At 48.3% G+C, this 24,299-nt stretch overlaps 1 protein-coding gene across 1 annotated transcript; it reads left to right on the plus strand.

Moving 5' to 3' along the window:
- Positions 1 to 191: 191 nt before the first annotated feature.
- Positions 192 to 24,089, plus strand: CKB (creatine kinase B). Its single transcript, XM_063948529.1, has 8 exons — positions 192 to 302; positions 3,574 to 3,778; positions 6,673 to 6,827; positions 8,641 to 8,773; positions 12,266 to 12,437; positions 13,580 to 13,703; positions 15,654 to 15,843; positions 23,710 to 24,089. Exons 2-8 carry the CDS (start codon positions 3,586 to 3,588, stop codon positions 23,886 to 23,888), a joined length of 1,146 nt encoding a protein of 381 aa, XP_063804599.1. The 5' UTR covers positions 192 to 302; positions 3,574 to 3,585; the 3' UTR covers positions 23,889 to 24,089.
- Positions 24,090 to 24,299: the final 210 nt, after the last annotated feature.

The following is a 24,299-nucleotide window of genomic DNA, read 5'->3' on the forward strand; positions in this document are numbered from 1 at the left end:
TGTGGACATTATGCCCTTAGCAGACACCTGAATGACATTACACACTGCACAATGCAGCCAGGCCCAGATCTGGAAACATGGAATCACATTGATTAGAGGTCGGCTTGATACTTCCCTCTCCCAGCCTGCCAATCCAATGAATGGAATATAAATAGCAGCCAATGGCAGGGAGGTGTGTGCATGGTATATATAGGGGCTGGGAGCTGCACATCACACACATCCCTCCAGATCTGCTGCTTCTTGGTCCTGAACTGGTTTCAGGGTCTTTAAATATTTGCCTCCAGTAACAAAACATTTACCAGGTAAGGAGCAATTCTTGTTACTCGCGGATCATGTAATGGAGAAGCTGGAGGGGAGCAGGGTGCATTGTACTGGGTGCATGGGGGGCAGGCATTCTGCAAATGGTTGCTATAGGAGACTGCATTACTGCTCTGGCTGTGAAGGGGTTAATGAGGCTCTGTGCTTAGCAATGTCCCGATGTTTGGGAGCTCTGGTCTTGTGCATTATCCCCCCTCCATCCTGGAGCAATGCTCCTGCTGCGTAATGTGCTCTGGATCGGGCTGATCAGTGCGTTATTGCGCAGGGGGAGCGCAAAGGGGAAGCTGCGAGCGGGGCTGGCGGACGGGGAAGCTGCGCTGGAAGCGTAACGTGTCCTTGGGATGGGCCCCTGTCCCGGGTGGGGAGCTGCAGCCTTCTCATTCCCCATCTGCTGCTCATTGCGAATCCACACTGTGAGATCTTAGCATTGTGCGCATTAAGTCGCAGTTTAACCCAAACCGCGCGGGTTTTGTGAATGAGTGAGTCAGCGGCACAGGCTGCACATCCCACCTGCTACACTGTATTTCTCTGCTGCTGTTAGATGGAGGTGGGAGGCACTGGCAGCCTGTCCTCTGCTGCCACCCTGATCAGAACCTGCTACTGAGTGTTACATGGAGGTGGGAGGCACTGGCAGTCCGTTCTCTGCTGCTGCTACCCTGATCAGATCTGCTACTGAGTGTTACATGGAGGTGGGAGGCACTGGCAGCCTGTCCTCTGCTGCCACCCTGATCAGAACCTGCTACTGAGTGTTACATGGAGGTGGGAGGCACTGGCAGTCTGTCCTCTGCTGCTGCTACCCTGATCAGATCTGCTACTGAGTGTTACATGGAGGTGGGAGGCACTGGCAGTCTGTCCTCTGCTGCTGCTACCCTGATCAGATCTGCTACTGAGTGTTACATGGAGGTGCGAGGCACTGGCAGTCTGTCCTCTGCTGCTGCTACCCTGATAAGATCTGCTACTGAGTGTTACATGGAGGTGCGAGGCACTGGTAGTCTGTCCTCTGCACACACAATGTCTCTACATGGAAAACGGCTAAATAGTTAATTTAACTGTATTGAAGTTTTTCCTGTCCCAGCTCGACAGCGCCCCCTGCTGCTGCTACTTATGCTATGGTGCAGCCTGTAGGCTCGGAGCCAACAGCACTTGGGGTGACTTATTATTGCAGCATGGAGGGTCTCTAGTAGTAGGCCGTGGAAATGGGAGCAGTAAAGGTGCACAGGACAGATGCATCACTGCTTCATATAAATAACTGCTTCATATAGATTGCTGTTCCATTACTAGGTTGTGCAGGAATTCCTGTTCTGTCTGCTGCAGGATTGTTTCTGGTGCTGAGGCATGCACTATGCGAGCTGCAGCTCTCTGTACAGGTTGGCCTTATCAAGGAGGCTGCTATGCTCTGTGAAGAAAAATGGCTCATTGCTAGAAAGTGTTGGTGGAAGGGGTTATTTTTAATAATAAAATATATATATATATATATATATATATATATATATAGTGCTTGCAGAATTTGTTATACTCTTGGGTGCCTCCCAACCTCACTCCGGCACATACAGTATAGGGGTTTATGTATCAAGTAGCGAAGAGCGGGAACACTGACAATCTACCTATCATCTTGCAGAATGCACTTGTTAATGTGTCCTCAAAGCTGATTGGTTTCTGTGGACAACCTGTGCACTGCTTGATACAGCGACAGCATAATCCAGAAACCGCTAGTTCCCAGGCTGCCCTTCAGTGGCATGGGCGTAGCCAGAACGTTGTGGGCCCCATAGCAACATTTTGAAGGGGCCCCTGTCCCAGTGCTCCTAGAGACGCCTCTCCACAGCAGTTTATTGTATGCCCCGTAATAATAGATCCCCAGTTCATTTTCTGAACCTTAATAGTGCCCTAGGGATTATTATGCCCTATAGTAGTGCCCTGGTGTGGGTTTGTGTTTTTTTTTTTTTCTCTTTAAATGAACCATAGTAGTTTGCATTATGTCACATTGTAGAGCTACACATTATGCAACATAGTACCCCAAATTTACATTAGTGTCCTTAGTTCGTATTATATTATGCTATAGACTTATAAAGCCTCCACTTTATATTGTGCCAAAAAAGTGCCCCAGTTCATAATATGTAACATTATAATGCCATCCAGTTCATGTTATACCAAATTATAACGGGTAGGGCCATAACTAGATATATTATAGGCCGCAAGGCACAAGATTGTAATGGCCCCTATGTATCTATAAACTTTGAAAAAAAAAAATGTATATAACACATGTAACTGACAGGGAAGGTGGCCCCTCTCAGCTCTGGGCCCCATAGCAGCTGCACTCCCTGCACCTATGGTAGCTACACCCTGTATATAACACATGTAACTGTGACAGGGAAGGTGGCCCCTCTCAGCTCTGGGCCCCATAGCAGCTGCACTCCCTGCACCTATGGTAGCTACACCCTGTATATAACACATGTAACTGTGACAGGGAAGGTGGCCCCTCTCAGCTGCACTCCCTGCACCTATGGTAGCTACACCCTGTATATACAGTAGCGGATCTTGCCACGGGCAAGCAGGACTTTTGCCCGGGGCGCCGCCTTCCGGAGGGCGCTGGCGCCATCCGGAGGGCGCTGCACCATGGCAAGATCCGCCACTGCTGTGCCCTCCACTGCCCGCTGTGTCCCCCGGCTCCTGCGGCTGTGGTCCCCTGTGAAGGGAACTAGACGCGTAGCGTCTAGTTTCCCTTTGCGGAGAGGACCTTTGCTGAGCGGTGCGCGATGACGTCATCGCGCACCGCTCAGCATTTAAGCGGCGCTTCTACTGTACAGGGGGTGTGACTGACCACGCCCCCTGTATTAAGCCACACCCCCATTCCCTGCCCAGGGCGCCGAGGGCCCTCGAACCGGCCCTGTGTATATAACACATGTAACTGTGACAGGGAAGGTGGCCCCTCTCAGCTCTGGGCCCCATAGCAGCTGCACTCCCTGCACCTATGGTAGCTACACCCTGTATATAACACATGTAACTGTGACAGGGAAGGTGGGCCCCTCTCAGCTCTGGGCCCCATAGCAGCTGCACTCCCTGCACCTATGGTAGCTACACCCTGTATATAACACATGTAACTGTGACAGGGAAGGTGGGCCCCTCTCAGCTCTGGGCCCCATAGCAGCTGCACTCCCTGCACCTATAGTTGCTACGCCCTTGGCTACAGCGCTTCTCAGAGGTCATGAGTAAGGTCGTGTGTAAGGCTTCATCTTTTTTCCCCCCATACTCTTACAGCAAAGTGCAATCATGCCTTTCGGCAACACCCACAACTTGCTGAAGCTGAAGTTCTCCGTGGACGAGGAGTTCCCAGACTTGAGTACCCATAACAACCATATGGCTAAGGTGCTGACAAAGGAGCTCTACGCAAAACTGAGGGAGAAACAGACGCCTAGCGGATTTACTGTGGATGATGTCATTCAGACTGGGATTGACAACCCAGGTAAAAAGTCTCTTCATCCACTCTGCCATCTGTTCACCCTCATCACTGGAAGTGCTCAAGCCGTATTGCCAGTCTGTTCAGTAGGACTTAATGGACTGGTCCTACAACTATAAGTGGTGCTAATATTCTATGATTTAATTTTATTATCTTTTTGTCTTCAACAAACTTTCTTTAAAGTAACAATATTTTGCAGCACTTCTATTGACGAGGGAGATCAGACTTAACCTGTACAGTGTTTTATTTTCACTCCTCCAGCAAACTTAATATGTCCCAGCCAATCCTGTTGAGGCTGTCGGCAGAGGAAGAACTCCCAGACCTATGTAAATACAACAACCACATGGCGAAGGTCTTGACTTTTAATATGTACAAGACGTTGAGAAACAGAATGACCCCCAGTGGCTTCACTCTGGATGATGTGATACAGACTGGGGTAGACAATCCTGGTAAAAGCGAAAGGCATGCCTGTTAACCTGGTTGTAAACTCCGCTGTCGCTTACGCACAGTGCGGGCAGCCATTTTGTCGGTGGAAACTTTCCGAGAACTGGCATGAACTCATGAAGCAGTGAACAGTGTGGAGAGGTTGCCATGGGCAACTAATCGGCTGCTACGTATAATTTTATAGAATGCACTTTATAAATGTTACCTCAACGCTGATTGGTTGCCATGGGCAACTTCTCCACTGGCTCACTTCTCCACTCCTGTCACTAGTTCCTTGGCAAGTGATAGGCTGAGGGATAAAGCACGGTGACTCATGTCTGATGTCTCTGGAGAGAGACTGACTACTAGGTAAGCCCACAAAATGTCTGCCCCTTCTGTGTAAGCGACGTGTCTCTCTAACTGAGGTTCGCTGGCTGTTCTAACAAGGATATCCATTTCAGACTCTGAAATCCATAGTACTAATTCTCTGCTATACAGACTGACTTGTACTAGAGTGCATGTTCCAGGCACGACTTTGGTGCGAGGAAGTATGGTCTATTTACTAAGCCTTGGATGGAGATAAAGTACCAGCCAATCAGCTCCTAACTGTCATTTTTCAAACCCAGCCTGTGACATGGCAGTCAGGAGCTGATTGGCTGGGATTTTATCTGCGTAGACTTTATCTCCATCCAAGGCTTAGTAAATAGACGCCTATGTCTTCACTAACTAGCCCCTGCAATAGTGTCTGTCACCTCTCTGGTAACTGCATGTAGGCCCATGTCAGAACGTGCCGGAAGTCTTGTCTAAAGGGTATCTCTATGATCGGACACTAAAAATAAGGTGCATGGAGCAAGACTTAGGGGGGGAATTCAATTGTCTGAAAAGTCAGCTGGTTGTCTGAGTTTTTTTTTTTTCTTCTTCTGTCTAATAGATAGGCGAAAAAAAAACAGACTCCCAACAGACTTTTCAAGCAATTGAATACCCCCCTTAGTGTGTGGTGGTGCATTAAAGCTTGTTTAATGGGGGGGAAGTATTGCTATGATACTTGACTCTGATGGTACATTAGTTTTGCTTACTCGTTTATGGTAAATGTCTGTCTTGCGGTGTCGGTACATACACCTGCCAGACTTGCCCATACCTATATCACAGGTCAGGATGTGAGTGACAGAATTAGGGGGACATGTACGAAGCAGTGATGATAGTGAAGTTGCCCATGACAACCAATCCGCTGCTTTTTATACTTTTATACTATGCAAATTACAAACATTACGTCAATGCTGATTCGCTGCCATGGGTAACTTCTCCACTGGCTCACATCTCTACTCTTATCACTGCTTAGTACATGCCCCTTAGTCACATGGCCTATGGCAGAAAGGGATGGAGTAGGTCCAGTGGTCATTATTCCTTTATAAAAGGTCCGAGGGCACTTCTTGCTTACACATAACAGGGCTGATGCATAGCTGAACACAAGGTGGCTGTAATTACGTGTGTGTGTAATATATTATACCCACATATGCATAGTTACACATCTCTGCGGCTGGACAGCCCCTGTCTGCGCTCTTGGGCCTATAACGTCAGCCGTATCTGTGCACGCTTGCTCCAGCTCAGTCGCTGAAAACGGACATTATTCCGCATAGGCGCGTCTCTTCATAGACTGCGATTGTGACGACTCTCTCCCTCCCAGAGCTGGGCAGATGCCCTGTTACCACCGCACTACACACCTCCACCACTAGCGACGTGAAGGAGCATGGGCAGTCCTTTTGTGATGAATATAGCTTGGTAATGCAGTAAGCACTGTAGTGACTTACCTGGCGGAGAGCGGCAGGATATCTACCACCTTTTACCACACGGTTGGCCCGATTCAGAGGTGGCCGCTGTAGTTGCCGTTACCGGAGTCTCACCGTGCGCTTATATGAAAATGCTCCTCCAGCCTTCCCCTCGTGCAATAGCGTTGACTGTACTGTGCAATCCCTGAGGCGCCCACTTTCTGAGCCATAACACCACCTGTGGTTCTGGACAATCCACGACTGGCCCACTGGTGACAATTGTACCTGCATAGGCAGGTACGGTATCTCCATCTGAACATGGAGTCTGGAAGCGGCTACGTGTCTAAGAACGCAGAGTTCACTCCAGTACCACTCTGGAACGCCCAATGCTTTGCCTCTTGAGTTCTGGTGGCAGCTGTCCAGCATGCAACAATGCATCTGTGCCTACAGTCAGGGTAACGCATGCGGTGTAGGGGGGTTCCAAAATATTTCACGCAGTAGCAAAATCGCTCAACGACTGTAACTTCAGCACAGTGTGCAATTAGCATGCGCCTAAATCAGGCCCAGGGTCTTGTACACTGGGACATCTTGCATCATTGCTTATACTACGCCGGGATGAGACATGAGAGAAAGTGGACGTCTTAGCGTCTCTTCTCGCTGTAAGGGGCAGATTTCCAGGTCCTTCTTCTAATGACTGCTGTACTTGTGCAGGTCACCCTTTTATTATGACGGTGGGATGTGTCGCTGGGGATGAAGAATGCTATGACGAATTTCAGGACCTTTTTGACCCCATCATAGAGGACAGACATGGTGGCTACAAGCCAACAGACCAGCACAAGACGGACCTGAACGCTGAGAACCTGAAGGTGAGAAGAGCCTGTGACTTCTCTCACCCGGCAGAACTGTTGTAGAATAATGGTTATAGCGGATGCCAGAGGTAGGCAATGTGTGGAACTACATATTTGCTGTAAGGACATGCTGGGATGTGTAGTTCCACAGCAGCTGGAGTGACTGATTTCGCCTACCCCTGGTTTATGCAATATATAGCACAAGCCCAACGTTGCCTTCATCACACTTGCTGACTGATTCAGTTGCTGTTAAATGTGACTTCTCTTAAGCTGGGTACACATTAGGCCAGGCATTCCCAGCCTCTGCCCTCGAGGCACACTAGAGGTTATAAGTGATATCCAGGCTTCAGCACAGGTGGTTAAGTCAAAATGACTAATTAGGTCACCTGTGCTGAAGCATGGATATCACTGAAACCTGGACTTAAAGGTAAATTTACTAAATCTTCTAATTCAGAGAATTGATTATGTTGCTCATATCAACCAGTCAGATATGGTCTAAAAGACAATAGAGAATGATAGATGGCTATCTGGTTGCTATGGGCAACATCAATTCTGTTTTAGAAGCTTCAATTAACTTACCCCCCTAGTGTGGATTGAGGCCTGAGGCTGGGAAAGCCTGCACTAGGCGATATATTGGCCGTTCGAGCTTGAATGGCTGATATACTGTGAACCTGTTTGCGGGTGTGTACACACGGTATGTCATCAAAGATGTCGTTCGGACATATTTTGACAGCTGTACAGCAAAGCCAATGGCCGATATATCTGCGCACCTGACTGTACAGGTAGCCCGCTGACCACCCATTCATGCAGCCGTGACGTTGGATCACGTAGCAGATGTAAGTTCCAACGCATTGCGTAGCCATTCGGTAAATGTGTATACTTACCTGTTGCCCACTCTATTGGCCTGATGGCGGTTCCACTGACATCATTTGTTTATCAAGCATTAAATATGAAGAAAGTTTTACCTCAGGAAGTGTAATGGTAGTTTAAAGATGTGAGATTGTCATCTGGTATCCTTGACGTCTGGACAAGAACATGCCAGATAAAATAGATTTGCAAATGACTTTGAATAAATGATTTGGTATTTGGCACAACCAGTGTTTACTTAATTGGGCTTGGTATAGAGGAAGATAAGACCTAGCAAGCTTGCTAGGTCTTATTAGGGCTCCTCAGTGCCGGATAGAATAATACATGGCAGTCTTGTCCAGCTTGTTGTGACTAAAGAATTGAATCCATGTGTGCCATGTAAACTACATTTCCCAGAAGCCCATTCTCCTGAGTAAGCATAGCTTACCTGTATATGGTCGGCTAAAATAGCTCTAGGTTCTCTTCCTAAAGTTGAATTAAGATATCTGCAAAACACAAAGTTAAACCTCTGATCTAAAAATACCTGTAATGTTGACCCGAGATTGCTGACACGGCGGTAATGTCATTTAAAGCCTTTTAACTGTCGGCATTAGAACTTTAAACATGCCATCCCATTTACAGATTTAATGCCAACACTGTTACAATGCTTTAGATGACACTACTACCTGGTTTATATTTTCACTGAATCCCTGTACATTACACTCATTGTAATTCCATACCAAATACGATCATGACACATGAGCTGCGTTTGCAGTAACTCCTAATAAATTGCCTTTTAGTAGATCTAATATTTGGACCATTAACATAAAAATCTGGTTGCCCTGAAACTTTAGAACATCAACATGCTGTTAGTAAATACCAGTCAGGGCAATTTCAGAACTAAATATTTAAATCAAACGTTCTCTTGTAATCTAGGTTTATACAATATTTTTTTTCCCCCCCTGAACTCTTATCTATAAATTAGGGTGGTGACGATCTGGACCCAAATTACGTCCTCAGCTCTCGTGTCCGAACCGGTAGGAGCATCAAGGGGTTTTGCCTCCCGCCTCACTGCAGCCGAGGAGAAAGAAGAGCCATTGAAAAACTCTCCATTGAAGGTAATCTCACTCCTGTGAATAAATAATAGGAGCCTTACTTTAATTAGAAGTTCCACCTCTGAGAGGTCTTTCCATCTCCTCAGTGACTCTTTCCACGGGTAGAATGTGTAACTAGGGCAGACTGAAACCCTACGCAGAGTATGGATTTAATACGCCTGTACGTGCTGTATTGATGGCAGCCAGCGAGTAGGCTTCTGCCGTATAAATGAACAGTGACTTGATAAAGCTCCTTGGATTCTCTCATTCAGTAAGGGATACTGGGAATCTGGGTGTCCCTTTCTAGTAACGAGCCTTGTAAGGATGTAACTTCCTCCTTCCAGTTCCTTCTGAATACCTGTCTGTATATGGTAATGTCACATAATGGGACTTGGCTTATAGTGGAAAAAAACATTCTTTCCGTCTAATATGGAATATTCCCGCTTACAGCCGACAGTAAACTCTGTAGTCTAAGAATCTCTTATCTATTACGTGGGATGTCTTTTAAAATGAAGTCTTGTGTTCATCTGTTGCAGCTGTATACTCCAGAGTTATGGAACTACAGGTCTCAGAATGCCCTGCTGGGATCTGAGCCTATGCTTACTCTGCAGAGACTTTGCCTAATATAAAGTTGGTTTGTTCTGGGGTGGTTCCCCCCCTCTCTTAAACCCCCTTGTATCCGGTAAACTCTTGTCCCTGGTAAAGATGTGGAGAATGATTTACACTGGGATGTGGTGTGAGCACTGTTTCCTTAAATGGTTAATATTGGCAAAAGCAATTTTATATACATCAAAGGATATGTACAGCCAACCAAGATGCCCATATTCAGAATAAATTCTCTAGCAAAGAGAACTCTTCAGACTGATGGTGATGGCACGGACTCCAGGTATTGGCAGAGGGTCCGGAAAATCCACATTGGCAGACAAATGTATCTAAGGCTGTGTTCCTTTTATTCCCACAGTGGAAACATCTGAGTGTTTATAAAGCACTAAGGAACTGATGAAAGAAAAAGTCTCTTGAATAATTGTAGGAGTAAATGTGCAAAATAAAAGTGCACCTTCTAAGGAGTGTCTGGCGTGAGCGTCTGCAGGAACAATGACACTAGTGTGCGCAGTCCTAGGTCTACTCCTCGCCCTGCAGATCCGCCATCCGTCGCGGATTTTAAAGGAGTAGATAGAAAAGTGACTTATGTTACTTTTTTATAAACCTGGTGTCACTGGGGCAGCATCCGAATAGTCACGATCCATTTGCGCCTGGTGAAAAATGTCAGGATATCGCAATTAATGACCAATGGTCCTTATCGCGGTACCCTCCTTTTCATCAGGCGAGAACTGAACTGGAATAAGTCCCCAATCCCATGTGTTGTCGCAGTGCTAGCATCAGAGGTAGGAGCACGCCGCATCGGGGTTAATATGATGGCCCCTGGCGATAGTTACCTGCGGCCATCGACTGCGGGTAATTGGATACCCCCCCCCATTGTTTAATGTGCTGGGCATATAGAAATGGCCTCCATGCCGGCTTATTTCCTCCTGTAGGACAAGGTGCTAAGGTGACCAAGGATGGTCGTGTAGATGGCATTAGCCAGAAGTCTGCTTTGCTGGTTAGGGTGGCCAGTTTGCATATTCTTGGGGAATGCAGCTCTCATATCTCCTCCTTCCCTTATATTCTGTGTTTGGGCTCTAGGCTAGATTCTTATATGTGTAGTATTGCACAGACACAGGGGAGCAGCTGTGCAATACCGTAAACTAATATGGTAATGCTCATACAGACGCCTCCTGCCGGCATCTACCATCCAAGTACTCTGTCCGAAGATGCAGCTTTATATTACCATCGTGGCAATCTGTTGCAGCCCATAGCTATCTCCGGAAGCCAAAGCATTTCTCAGACTGGCTGTCAAAAACCCCACTCTGCTGGGTCTAGGAAGTGTCGGAAGACGGACCCTGGGTTTGACACAACTACAAAACGGGGCAGTAAGCCTCTGGTTTGTAGAGCGGTCACGGTTGCTGCACTCCAAACACAACCGCATGTTAATCATTCTGCGGCTAACGGGGGGCTGTGAGCAATCACGCAGGATCCGGTCTGCACGTGCACAGAACAGATCCAGCGTGTGTGTGTGGTTTCCCCATCATTGGATTTGTATGTAAGACATTGTTTCTACAAATCCAGATCTGGCCCTCTGTCCATAATCCTTCCCATTCACAACCTTCTGTTACTACTTATATAGCCGTTGGAAAAGGAGTATACATGTCTTTCTGGCCAGCAACTATACAAGCGGTTACAATGTAGCATGTTCATTGTGGCAGTGAAATAGTTTTAAAACTGAATGGAAATGTGTCCTGTGCGGCAGAGGAGGGGCACTGCGGTGGGGCTGGAAGGGGACCGTGGTGGGGCTGGATGGGGCACTGCGGTGAGTCTGGATGGGGCACTCCGGTGAGTCTGGGGGCTGGATGGGGCACTCCGGTGAGTCTGGGGGCTGGATGGGGCACTCCGGTGAGTCTGGGGGCTGGATGGGGCACTCCGGTGAGTCTGGGGGCTGGATGGGGCACTCCGGTGAGTCTGGGGGCTGGATGGGGCACTCCGGTGAGTCTGGGGGCTGGATGGGGCACTCCGGTGAGTCTGGGGGCTGGATGGGGCACTCCGGTGAGTCTGGGGGCTGGATGGGGCACTCCGGTGAGTCTGGGGGCTGGATGGGGCACTCCGGTGAGTCTGGGGGCTGGATGGGGCACTGCGGTGAGTCTGGGGGCTGGATGGGGCACTGCGGTGAGTCTGGGGGCTGGATGGGGCACTGCGGTGAGTCTGGGGGCTGGATGGGGCACTGCGGTGAGTCTGGGGGCTGGATGGGGCACTGCGGTGAGTCTGGGGGCTGGATGGGGCACTGCGGTGAGTCTGGGGGCTGGATGGGGCACTGCGGTGAGTCTGGGGGCTGGATGGGGCACTGCGGTGAGTCTGGGGGCTGGATGGGGCACTGCGGTGAGTCTGGGGGCTGGATGGGGCACTGCGGTGAGTCTGGGGGCTGGATGGGGCTCTGCGGTGAGTCTGGGGGCTGGATGGGGCTCTGCGGTGGGGCACTGGGATGGGGCCCCGCCGTGAGTCTGGGGGCTGGATGGGGACCATGGTGAGTCTGGGGGCTGGATGGGGCACTGCAGTGGGGCTGGGGGCTGGATGGGCACTGCAGTGGGGCTGGGGGCTGGAGGGGCACTGCAGTGGGGCTGGGGGCTGGAGGGGCACTGCGGTGGGGCTGGATGGGCACCGCGGTGAGTCTGGGGGCTGGATGGGGCACTGCGGTGAGTCTGGGGGCTGGATGGGGCACTGCGGTGGGGCTGGAAGGGCACCGTGGTGAGTCTGGGGGCTGGATGCTGGCACTGAATTGGCTTCTAAGAGGAGGCTAGGCATACAGTGTAGAGTTCTACAAAAATAGAGCAGCCTTGGCGGGTGTATCTGTACTATAGTATGTCTTCTATTTTCCTTATTGGGTGGCAGACTGACTTGTGTGTACATGGTCTCTTGTGCTTTCAGCTCTCGCTAGTCTGGACGGGGACCTGAAAGGAAAGTACTATGCTCTGAAGAACATGACTGACGCAGAGCAGCAGCAGCTCATTGACGATCACTTCCTCTTTGACAAGCCGGTCTCTCCTCTCCTCTTGGCCTCTGGAATGGCCCGGGACTGGCCTGATGCCAGAGGAATCTGGTGGGTGACACTAGAAGTTGCTGTGCATTCTCAAACAGGAAATGACTCTTAGTACAGAGTGTCACAAGGGGTTGCCTGGGTCTTCCTGCAGAAGGTTCCCTCTTGTGCATACCGTCTACACACTAGTGGCTGTGTTTTGTTTTGTTTTTCCCTAGAGAGCGATGACACAATGGTGTGCAATTCGGTAAATAACTTGCTAAAAAGTGCCGCAATGGTGTCTTGCTAACAATCAATGGGCTGAACATTGTTTCGGCCAAAAGTGTCCAATTTGGCACTTTTGCCTGTAGAATGACCTTTATGGACAGAAGGTCACTCCCTCCCCCCCACCCCCCTGTTGAGCAAGGCTCGGAGATGGACACAAGCGGGCGTTTATAACGCAGAGCATGTACATAAAAAATACAATTGCATTGTCTGTGGTGTACATACACAGATGGCGATTGAAATGGGCGTTCCTGAGCGGATACACCAGAACAGATCTGTCTCATGGGAGTGGCGTGTGTAGGCTGACGTCTATTTCTAATGGAGCTTTTTTTTTTTTAACCCATCTTGGAGTGGGTCTAAGTCCTGATACTAACTACAGTGGGCAGGCCATCTGTGTGAAGACAGACTGATAATCTCCATAGCTGGCTAGACCTTTCATCAGCATATGATGGCAAGCAGGTTGCCGCAGGTTTGCCTGACTTGGAATCAGGCCCTTTATCAGGAAACGGTGTCCTTAGTCTGGGCTTCTGCTCGCATTACCTGCACCTTGACCTATACCAGTGGTTCCCAAACTCTATCTTCAACAGGGCATGTTTTCCAGGCCTCCTCTCAGAATTGCAAGTGAAATAATGAGCACCACCTGTGGCTCTCCTAAAACGTCAGTAATGAATACACCTGTGCACCTGCTGGGTGACCTGGTAAACATTTGCTGTTTCAAGAGAACTACCAATCGGCGTAACCGGCTTCTAGCCAAATGGCAGCGTATTGGGGATTCGTCTAAGGACACGTCTATTACCTTGTAACTGCTAGCCGTACATGGTTCAGCCAGGACGGAGTAGGAGTAGCTGGATAATGCAGAACAGTAACTATGAGAGGTGTGGGCGATGCCTGTGCCACCATCTTATATTAAGTCCTAACAAATGCACTTTATGCTTTACAAGGCACAACGACAACAAGACATTCCTTGTCTGGATCAATGAGGAGGATCACCTCCGTGTGATCTCTATGCAGAAGGGTGGTAACTTGAATGAGGTCTTCAAGAGGTTCTGCAGCGGGCTGACAAAGGTGGGTGGTAACATACTGCACGTCATGTGACTAGTAACTGCAGAAGATGCACACCAAACAGACCTTCCCTAGCATACACTTCTAAGCTAAAGGCAAACGCTCTTGTATTCCTAAGGCTCCACTTTCTACTGACCTACAGATGTGTCCTCATACATCTAGCCTCAATGCACCAGATGCCTGTGTGAACGGACAGGTACCATTCAACTCCGTTGGCGTCTGGCATCTTTTTTTCTGAAAAATTGTCTAATAAGCATTGCTATGTGAATTATATGCACAAGCAGACTCTGCTGAACAAAATGATATGCGGCATGCATGTATTCTGTCTGTGGTTGTAACTGCATACGATATGCTACGTTACAGTGTCTTCTAGGAAAACCCTGTAATGTAGCACTTTGCATGCAGGCGCACACAGAATATAGGCATGCCGCATATCGCTTTAATCGGCAAAAGTATGTCCCACTCGTTCCAATGTTCTGCTAATAAAATGCATTTTAATGGGGAAAAAGTGGCATGAAAAGACTATGGGGGGTAATTCCAAGTTGATCGCAGCAGGATTTTTGTTAGCAATTGGGCAAAACCATGTGCACTGCAGGGGAGGCAGATATAACATGTGCAGAGAGAGTTAGATTTGGGTGTGGTGAGTTCAATCTGCAATCTAAATTGCAGTGTAAAAATAAAGCAGCCAGTATTTACCCTGCACAGAAATAAAATAACCCACCCAAATCTAACTTTCTGCACATGTTATATCTGCCTCCCCTGCAGTGCACATGGTTTTGCCCAATTGTTATCAAAAATCCTGCTGCGATCAACTTGGAATTACCCCCTATGTGCGCTACCAAGTCACGCCGTGGCATGGTACGATTATTAGGGCTGTTTAACGTGCAGGGAAGCTAAATGTAAGTGGACACATCTGTAGCAGATATCTGACCTTTTCTCATTAGTGCCATGCAGCCGTATCCTGGCTCTGGGGCCCTGCTCCACAGCCAAACGTGCTGTAGAGTACGTACAATGGCTCCAGCCATTTACATAACGTTACTAGTGACAGCTGTTTTATATTTGCTGTACAGATATTCCTTTAAATACTTGAATGGGACAAAAACTATACAAATGGCTGCTGTAATCGCTTGCATTTTATACTCTGATCGAACGATGCTGGAGGATATACAGTAGCTTGTACATTTGCCATATACTGTATATTGCACTGGTGGTGCCAACATCCTATGAGCATCCACACATGTGCAATATGTTCTATGCTCCGCATCTTATTCCTTTATCCTGTTACTTATATATGCATTGACTATTGTTTGGTTACAATATGTGCATATGGTCTTGCCGAGGTAGTGAAGTGGCTGAGATGTCGGTCTTCCAAGAGGATCAGGAATCCTCCACCAACCAGTGCTGGGCTCTTCGGACACCTGTATTGGAGAATGGTAGATTGCACCCACCAATCAGTGTCAGAAATGATTTAAAGGCTGACGGCTGTGGTAGCGTTAATAGCTGTCTGTCTATAAACCAACGAGGTGACTGATTTTCTTGGGTTAGGTGGTGAACTACTCTGTGCCTGATCAGGAAGCAGCGGTGATGCACTAGTATGGCGATACGCCTCCGTTTTGGTAAACTGAGGCTTTCACCGCCCCCTCCCTTCCTCCAGACAGCTGCAGACTGTCAAACTGATGTCTGCAGCTGATCTTCTCCCAGTGATTCAGGGCCAATACTGCATGTGTGCGACGTACAGAACATCGGTACTTTGCAATGTGAAGTTCCTGCGGCAGGACCTGTATAAGGCCCAATATGTATAAATTCCCTTCTTTCAGGAAAGGTGATTATTTGACTGCAGGTGGTGACTTCTGCATGTTCTATATGGGAGAGAATGTTGTGATTTCGGTGCATGCAGCAGATACTAATTTATGGGTCTCCTCTTTATTTGTTTTTGTTCCCCTCTTTCTATAGATTGAGTCGTCCTTTAAGAACAAAGGCTACAAATTCATGTGGAGCCAACATCTTGGGTATATCCTGACCTGTCCCTCCAACCTCGGTACTGGACTTCGCGCTGGTGTACATATTAAGTTGCCACATTTAAGCAAGAGTGAGAAGTTTGGAGAAATCTTGAAGAGACTCAGGCTGCAGAAGAGAGGAACAGGTAATGAGGCCTTATCAATGACCTGGGAAAACAGGACAGTCTCTTCTGTAACTGGGGATCCAGTAACTGAATCCATACTATTGGGCCACAAACTTAACCCCCCCCCCCCCCCATCCCAAATTCTGTTTAGTTACTTCTGCATGCTGAATTGTGGGAGATGAACAGGAATGGTCTCTTGGGAGAACTGAGAGCTCTAATAGATGCATCAAATGTGGCTTAAAATAAGAATTTACTCACCGGTAATTCTATTTCTCGTAGTCCGTAGTGGATGCTGGGAACTCCGTAAGGACCATGGGGAATAGCGGGCTCCGAAGGAGGCTGGGCACTCTAGAAAGATTTATGACTACCTGGTGTGCACTGGCTCCTCCCACTATGACCCTCCTCCAAGCCTCGGTTAGGACACTGTGCCCGGACGAGCAGACATAATAAGGAAGGATTTAGAATCCCGGGTTAAGACTCTTACCAGCCACACCAATCACACCGTACAACTCGTGATACTATATCCAGTTTGACAGTATGAAAACAACTGAGCCTCTCAACAGATGGCTCAACAATAACCCTTTAGTTAACAATAACTATTTACAAGTATTGCAGACAATCCGCACTTGGGATGGGCGCCCAGCATCCACTACGGACTACGAGAAATAGAATTACCGGTGAGTAAATTCTTATTTTCTCTAACGTCCTAGTGGATGCTGGGAACTCCGTAAGGACCATGGGGATTATACCAAAGCTCCCAAACGGGCGGGAGAGTGCGGATGACTCTGTAGCACCGAATGAGAGAACTCCAGGTCCTCCTCAGCCAGGGTATCAAATTTGTAGAATTTTGCAAACGTGTTTGCCCCTGACCAAGTAGCTGCTCGGCAAAGTTGTAAAGCCGAGACCCCTCGGGCAGCCGCCCAAGATGAGCCCACCTTCCTCGTGGAATGGGCATTTACAGATTTTGGCTGTGGCAGGCCTGCCACAGAATGTGCAAGCTGAATTGTACTACAAATCCAACGAGCAATAGTCTGCTTAGAAGCAGGAGCACCCAGCTTGTTGGGTGCATACAGGATAAACAGCGAGTCAGAGTTTCTGACTCCAGCCGTCCTGGAAACATATATTTTCAGGGCCCTGACAACGTCTAGCAACTTTGAGTCCTCCCATTCACTAGTAGCCGCCGGCACCACAATAGGCTGGTTCAGGTGAAACGCTGACACCACCTTAGGAAGAAATTGGGGACGAGTCCTCAATTCTGCCCTATCCATATGGAAAATCAGATAAGGGCTTTTACATGATAAAGCCGCCAATTCTGACACTCGCCTGGCTGAAGCCAAGGCCAATAACATGACCACTTTCCACGTGAGATATTTTAGATCCACGGTTTTTAGTGGCTCAAACCAATGTGATTTTAAGAAAACTCAACACCACGTTGATATCCCAAGGTGCCACAGGGGGCACAAACGGGGGCTGAATATGCAGCACTCCTTTCACAATGTCTGAACTTCAGGTACTGAAGCTAATTCTTTTTGAAAGAAAATCGACAGAGCCGAGATCTGTACTTTAATGGAGCCTAGACTTAGGCCCATATTCACTCCTGCTTGCAGGAAATGTAGAAATCGACCTAGTGGAAATTCCTCTGTTGGGGCCTTTTTGGTCTCGCACCATGCAACATATTTCCGCCACATGCGGTGATAATGCTTTGCCGTAACATCTTTCCTGGCTTTAATAAGCGCAGGAATGACTTCTTCCGGAATACCCTTTTCCTTCAGGATCCGGCGCTCAATTGCCATGCCGTCAAACGCAGCCGCGGTAAGTCTTGGTACAGACAGGGCCCCTGCTGAAGCAGGTCCTGTCTGAGCGGCAGAGGCCATGGGTCCTCTGATATCATTTCCTGAAGTTCCGGGTACCAAGCCCTTCTTGGCCAATTTGGAACCACGAGTATCGTTCTTACTCCTCGCCATCTTATTATTCTCAGTACCTTTAATATGAGAGGCAGAGTAGGGAACACATAAACCGACTGGTACACCCACGGTGTCACTAGAGCGTCCACAGCTATCGCCTGAGGGTCCCTTGACCTGGCGCAATATCTCTTTAGCTTTTTGTTGAGGCGGGACGCCATCATGTCCACCTGTGGCCTTTCCCAACTGTTTACCAACAGCAGGAAGACTTCTGGATGAAGTCCCCACTCTCCCGGGTGTAGGTCGTGTCTGCTGAGGAAGTCTGCTTCCCAGTTGTCCACTCCCGGAATGAACACTGCTGACAGTGCTAGTACGTGATTTTCCGCCCATCGGAGAATCCTTGTGGCTTCTGCCATTGCCATCCTGCTTCTTGTGCCGCCCTGTCGGGTCACATGGGCGACTGCCGTGATGTTGTCTGACTGTATCAGTACCGGCTGGTTTTGAAGCAGGGGTCTTGCCTGACTTAGGGCATTGTAAATGGCCCTCAGTTCCAGAATTTATATGTAGGGAAGTCTCCTGACTTGACCATAGGCCCTGGAAGTTTCTTCCCTGTGTGACTGCTCCCCAGCCTTGAAGGCTGGCATCCGTGGTCACCAGGACCCAGTCCTGTATGCCGAAACTGCGGCCCTCTAGAAGATGAGCACCCTGCATCCACCACAGTAGACACCCTGGTCCTTGGAGACAGGGTTATCATTTGATGCATTTGAAGATGCGATCCCGACCACTTATCTAAGAGGTCTCACTGGAAGGTCCTCGCATGGAACCTGCCGAATGGAATTGCTTCGTATGAAGCCACCATTTTTCCCAGGACTCGTGTGCAACGATGCACCGATACCCTTTTTGGTTTTAGGAGGTCTCTGACTAGAGATGACAGCTCCTTGGCTTTCTCCTGCGGGAGAAACACTTTTTTCTGTTCTGTGTCCAAAATCATCCCCAGGAACAGTAAGCGAGTGGAAGGAACCAGCTGTGACTTTGGAATGTTCAGAATCCAGCCATGCTGTTGTAGCACCTCCTGAGATGGTGCTACTCCGACCAGTAACTGCTCCCTGGACCTTGCCTTTATAAGGAGATCGTCCAAGTATGGGATAAATAAAAACTCCCTTTTTTTTTTTTGAAGGCGTATCATCATTTCTGCCATTACCTTGGTAAACACCCTCGGTGCCGTGGACAGTCCAAACGGTAGTGTCTGGAATTGGTAATGGCAATCCTGTACCACAATCTGAGGTACTCCTGGTGAGGAAGGTAAATAGGGACATGCAGGTAAGCATCCTTGATGTCCAGGGATACCATGTAATCCCCCTCGTCCAGGCTTGCAATAACCGCCCTGAGCGATTCCATCTTGAACTTTGTTATGTAAGTGTTCAAGGATTTCCATTTTAAAATGGGTCTCACCGAACCGGCTGGTTTCGGTACCACAAACAGTGTGGAATAGTAACCCCGTCCTTGTTGAAGTAGGGGCACCTTGACTATCACCTGCTGGGAATACAGCTTGTGAATTGCCTCTAGCACAGCCTCCCTGCCTGAGGGAGTTGTCGGCAAGGCAGATTTGAGTAAACGGCGGGGGGGGGAGACGCCTCGACTTCCAGCTTGTACCCCTGAGATACTACTTGAAGGATCCAGGGATCCACCTGTGAGCGAGCCCACTGATCGCTGAAATTTGAGGCGGCCCCCCACCGTACCTGGCTACGCCTGTGGAGCCCCCGCGTCATGCGGTGGACTCAGAGGAAGCAGGGGAAGAATTTTGATTCTGGGAACTGGCTGCTGGTGCTGCTTTTTCCCTCTTCCCTCGTTTGACCCGCCTGCTTTTTTGAAGCCGAAAGGACTGTACCTGATAATACAGTGCGTTTCTTAGGCTGTGAGGAAACCTGAGGTAAAATATTTTCATCCCAGCTGTTGCTGTGGATACGAGGTCCCAGAGACCATCCCCAACCAATTCCTCACCCTTATAAGGCTCTATGTGCCTTTTTAAAGTCAGCATCACCTGTCCAGTGTCGGGTCTCCAATACCCTCCTGACAGAATGGACATTGCAATAATTCAGGATGCCAGCCGGCAAAATATTCCTCTGTGCATCCCTCATATATAAGACGACGTCTTATGTTCGCAAAATAGTATCCCTGTTTGAAAGGGGTACAGACCACGCTGCAGCAGTCTGCAGGTCTCAGTCTAGTACCTGAGTGTGTAATTACAGACTTCAGGATAGCCTCCTGCTATTTATCAGCAGGTACCTTCAAAGTGGCCGTATCCTAAGACTGCAGTGCCACCTTGACAAACGTGTGAGCGCCTTATCCACCCTAGGGGATATCTCCCAGCGTAACTTATCCTCTGGCGGGAAAGGGTACGCCATCAGTAACTTGTTAGAAATTACCAGTTTCTTATCGGGGAAACCCACGCTTTTTCACACTTCATTCACTCATTTGATGGGGGAACAAAACACTGCCTGCTTTTTCTCCCCACACATAAAACCCTGGTACTTGGGTTAATGTCAGAAATGTGTAACACATTTTATATTGCCGGGATCATGTAACGGATGTTCCTAGTGGATTGTGTATATGTCTTAACCTTGTCGACACTGGAGTCAGACTCCGTGTCGACATCTGTGTCTGCCATCTGAGGGAGCGTTGATGGCCTTTGAGACGTCTGGGCAGGCGCGGGCTGAGAAGCCGGCTGTCCCATAGCTGTTATGTCATCCAGCCTTTTATGTAAGGAGTTGACACTGTCGGTTAATACCTTCCACCTATCCATCCACTCTGGTGTCGGCCCACAGGGGCGACATCTCATTTATCGGCATCTGCTCCGCCTCCACATAAGTCTCCTCATCAAACATGTCGACACAGCCGTACCGACACACCGCACACACACAAGGAATGCTCCAATGAGGACAGGACCCACAAAAGCCCTTTGGGGGGACAGAGTGAGAGTATGCCAGCACACACCAGAGCGCTATATAATGCAGGGACTAACTGAGTTATGTCCCCTATAGCTGCTTTTATATAATTTATACTGCGCCTAAATTTAGTGCCCCCCCTCTCTGTTTTAACCCTGTTCTGTAGTGTAGACTGCAGGGGAGAGCCAGGGAGCTTCCCTCCAACGGAGCTGTGAGGGAAAAATGGCGCCAGTGTGCTGAGGAGATAGGCTCCGCCCCTTTTTCACGGACTTTTCTCCTGCATTTTTATGGAATCTGGCAGGGGTTAATATACATCCATATAGCCCTGGGGGTTATATGTGATGTATTTTTGCCAGCCAAGGTGTTGATATTGCTGCTCAGGGCGCCCCCCCAGCGCCCTGCACCCTCAGTGACCGGAGTGTGTGGTGTGCATGAGGAGCAATGGCGCACAGCTGCAGTGCTGTGCGCTACCTTGGTGAAGACTGATGTCTTCTGCCGCCGTTTTTCCGGACCTCTTCTTGCTTCTGGCTCTGTAAGGGGGACGGCGGCGCGGCTCCGGGACCGAACACCAAGGACTGGGCCTGCGGTCAATCCCTCTGGAGCTAATGGTGTCCAGTAGCCTAAGAAGCCCAATCCGGCTGCAAGCAGGCGAGTTCGCTTCTTCTCCCCTTAGTCCCTCGCTGCAGTGAGCCTGTTGCCAGCAGGTCTCACTGAAAATAAAAAACCTAAATCTATACTTTCTTTCTAAGGGCTCAGGAGAGCCCCTAGTGTGCATCCAACCTCGGCCGGGCACAAGATCTAACTGAGGCTTGGAGGAGGGTCATAGTGGGAGGAGCCAGTGCACACCAGGTAGTCATAAATCTTTCTAGAGTGCCCAGCCTCCTTCGGAGCCCGCTATTCCCCATGGTCCTTACAGAGTTCCCAGCATCCACTAGGACGTTAGAGAAATCATGTTTATAGGAACCCCTGTTCTTCTGCCTTGAACTTCTCTGATCAAATTATAATGTATTTAGTCTGTACTTCGCTAAAGCATATAAAAGCTCATCTGGAGACTTCGGTTGGTGTATTCATAGGCGGCTTTCTAGGTGCTGCACAACAAAGTAGTTCTTCTGCCCCCCCCCCCCCCCCCCCCCACGGCTAACGTTAAGTGTTCCAAAATCTGTAACCTACGTCTGCATTAGTCTCCCCTCATATGGGCAGCTTGTTAGAGCTTTAGGCAGACACTAACTCATAACAAGTGGAGTGTTCTACCGTCAAAACTGCAGAAATAAAATGTCAGTGACCCGTTTCTCTTGGTGTAAAACACTGCTATTTAAAATCTAACTAGTTTTTCCTTGACCGCCGGGATGTGTTGAACAGAATGGGTTAATAAATATTAGCACATTGTACTTTACTAAGGGAACTATTACTCGTGGTACATGGAGATTATGGCACGTACACACTATGGATTAAGTTATTTGTAGCCTGTAAGTTCCCTAAACTTAATGTTGTGGTTTTCTAGTGAATACTTAGGGGGGGTGATTCAGAGCTGATTGTAGATGTGGTAAATTTATCACCTCTACGATCAGTCACACAGAGGTGGGGGGGGGGCGCGGCGCGCGCAGCACAGGGCTAGTCCGTCCCACATGTCAGGCCCTGAACCCAGCCTTGAATAGTACATTTTATACAGCTGAAGAAATGTTCCAGAAAATTGCTGCAGCTCAATGGTGGAGCGATGTCCAAAAAATTGCCAAATGGGGTGTCAAAGAATCCAAATGGATACAACTGAGTGGACTGGGATCGGAGTAGGTGGTGAGAAGTACAAGCTCAACGCATTTCACTGTAAAAGTAAAAGTTCAGCTTCCCCAGGAGCATAGATTCTGTGTACTAGAGTCTCTTTATAAACCCCTTTCAATAATTAACACCTGTACATCAATGTAATAAAGCAAACCGTCCAACAAATTACTATATAAAGCATCACAGTGCAATCCTATAGCTCCCCTTTAGTAATGGGGCCTTATATATTTTTTTTTTAATGGGCCCTACACACTGGCCGACGTGACTGAACGATCTTGTTCATTAATGAACGAGATAACGTTCATATCGTGCAGTGTGGAGGCTCCAGCGATGAACGATGTGCGGCCCCGCGCTCGTTCATCACTGGTCCCCCGTTGGCTGTACATGCAGGCCAATATGGACACTCTTGTCCATATTTGCCTGCACTTCAATGCAGCCGGGTGATGGGAGAGAGAGAGAGACACTTCACTCCCCCCGCCGCCATATCTGCCATCGGGCAGCTCGGCGGCGGATCGGCCAGTGTGTAGGGCCTTTAAGAGTATTATAATGTAACTTTTAATAATTGAAAGGTTTGTCATTGTATTGATGGATCGCATCTAGTCACGCGATCGCAGCCCTGAGATGCTTTTAGCATCTCACCCCAAAGGGCTTCAGACCCGATCGCTGCAGATATCTGATCTGAATTAGGGCCCTTAGTCTCGGGCATACGTTGTGAATGTAGACGGTCAATGGAAAAATGCATTGTCACTGTCAACATTATACCAGACCCATCAGGATGGCACATTCACTGTGTAGAACATAAAATGTGAAATGTAGGTGTCCACCGGCCCGGAGTCTTCTTTACATGCACAGAAATAGGTTGCAGGCTCTTTATACTACTTTATTACACCCCAGCTTACCTCCTGGTACTACATAATACTATCTTTTCTAGTCTGTGTTAAACGCTAAAGCTGGGACCACATTTCAGCCCGATATATTGTCAGTGTGGCGGTCACTAGCAACGTCACCAGATTTGATGTGCCGCACATCATTAAACCTAGCAATAATGCGATCTACCTGTGCCATGTTCATGAAGGATTGATCTGTCGCTCCAGCCCTCATGCGTCATGTGACTGTGTTCCAATATGTTGGTTGGCTGCACATCGCGTAGTGTGTACCCAGCTTAACGTCACAGCAGTTATTTCTAGGCAAATCTGTGTTGGCCGCCTTGTGTAAATTCTATAACGTGATAGAATAAGCACTTACCAATGTCTCCTCCCTTCCAGGTGGCGTTGATACAGCAGCTGTTGGTGGAATCTTCGATATATCAAATGCTGATCGTTTGGGCTTTTCTGAGGTGGAACTGGTACAGATGGTGGTTGATGGTGTGAAACTCCTTGTGGAGATGGAAAAGCGCCTGGAGAAAGGCCAGTCCATCAATGACCTCATCCCAGCACAGAAATAAATGCACTTTAATGGCCATGCTTTCTAATTTATTGGATCAATAGCCTCACTGAGACCTTGGGACCCAACTCCTGCTTAGTAACAATGTAGAATGTCTTCCATCTGCTCATGTTTGGTTTATTTTTCGTTATATATATTTTTTTGTTCTCTCGATGGCTGCAATGTTACTGAAATAGAACATTAAACAATGGTCTTGCCTTGACGTGTCTCTAATTTCTGCAGATCTGATGCAAAATGCAGTTACTGTTTCCGCTTTGCGTCCCTAGTAGAATGTTGACTAAGCGAGCGTCCTCCTGAACCTAAGAATATGCTGTTTTTATTTATGGATAAAGCTGCTATTCTGGAATCAAATGATATCACGATGTCTCCATTTATTTATATAGCGCCTACATATTACACAGAATCTTATCAC

The sequence above is a fragment of the Pseudophryne corroboree genome, chromosome 12 (assembly GCF_028390025.1).
Source record: "Pseudophryne corroboree isolate aPseCor3 chromosome 12, aPseCor3.hap2, whole genome shotgun sequence".
NCBI classification, from domain to species: Eukaryota; Metazoa; Chordata; class Amphibia; order Anura; family Myobatrachidae; genus Pseudophryne; species Pseudophryne corroboree.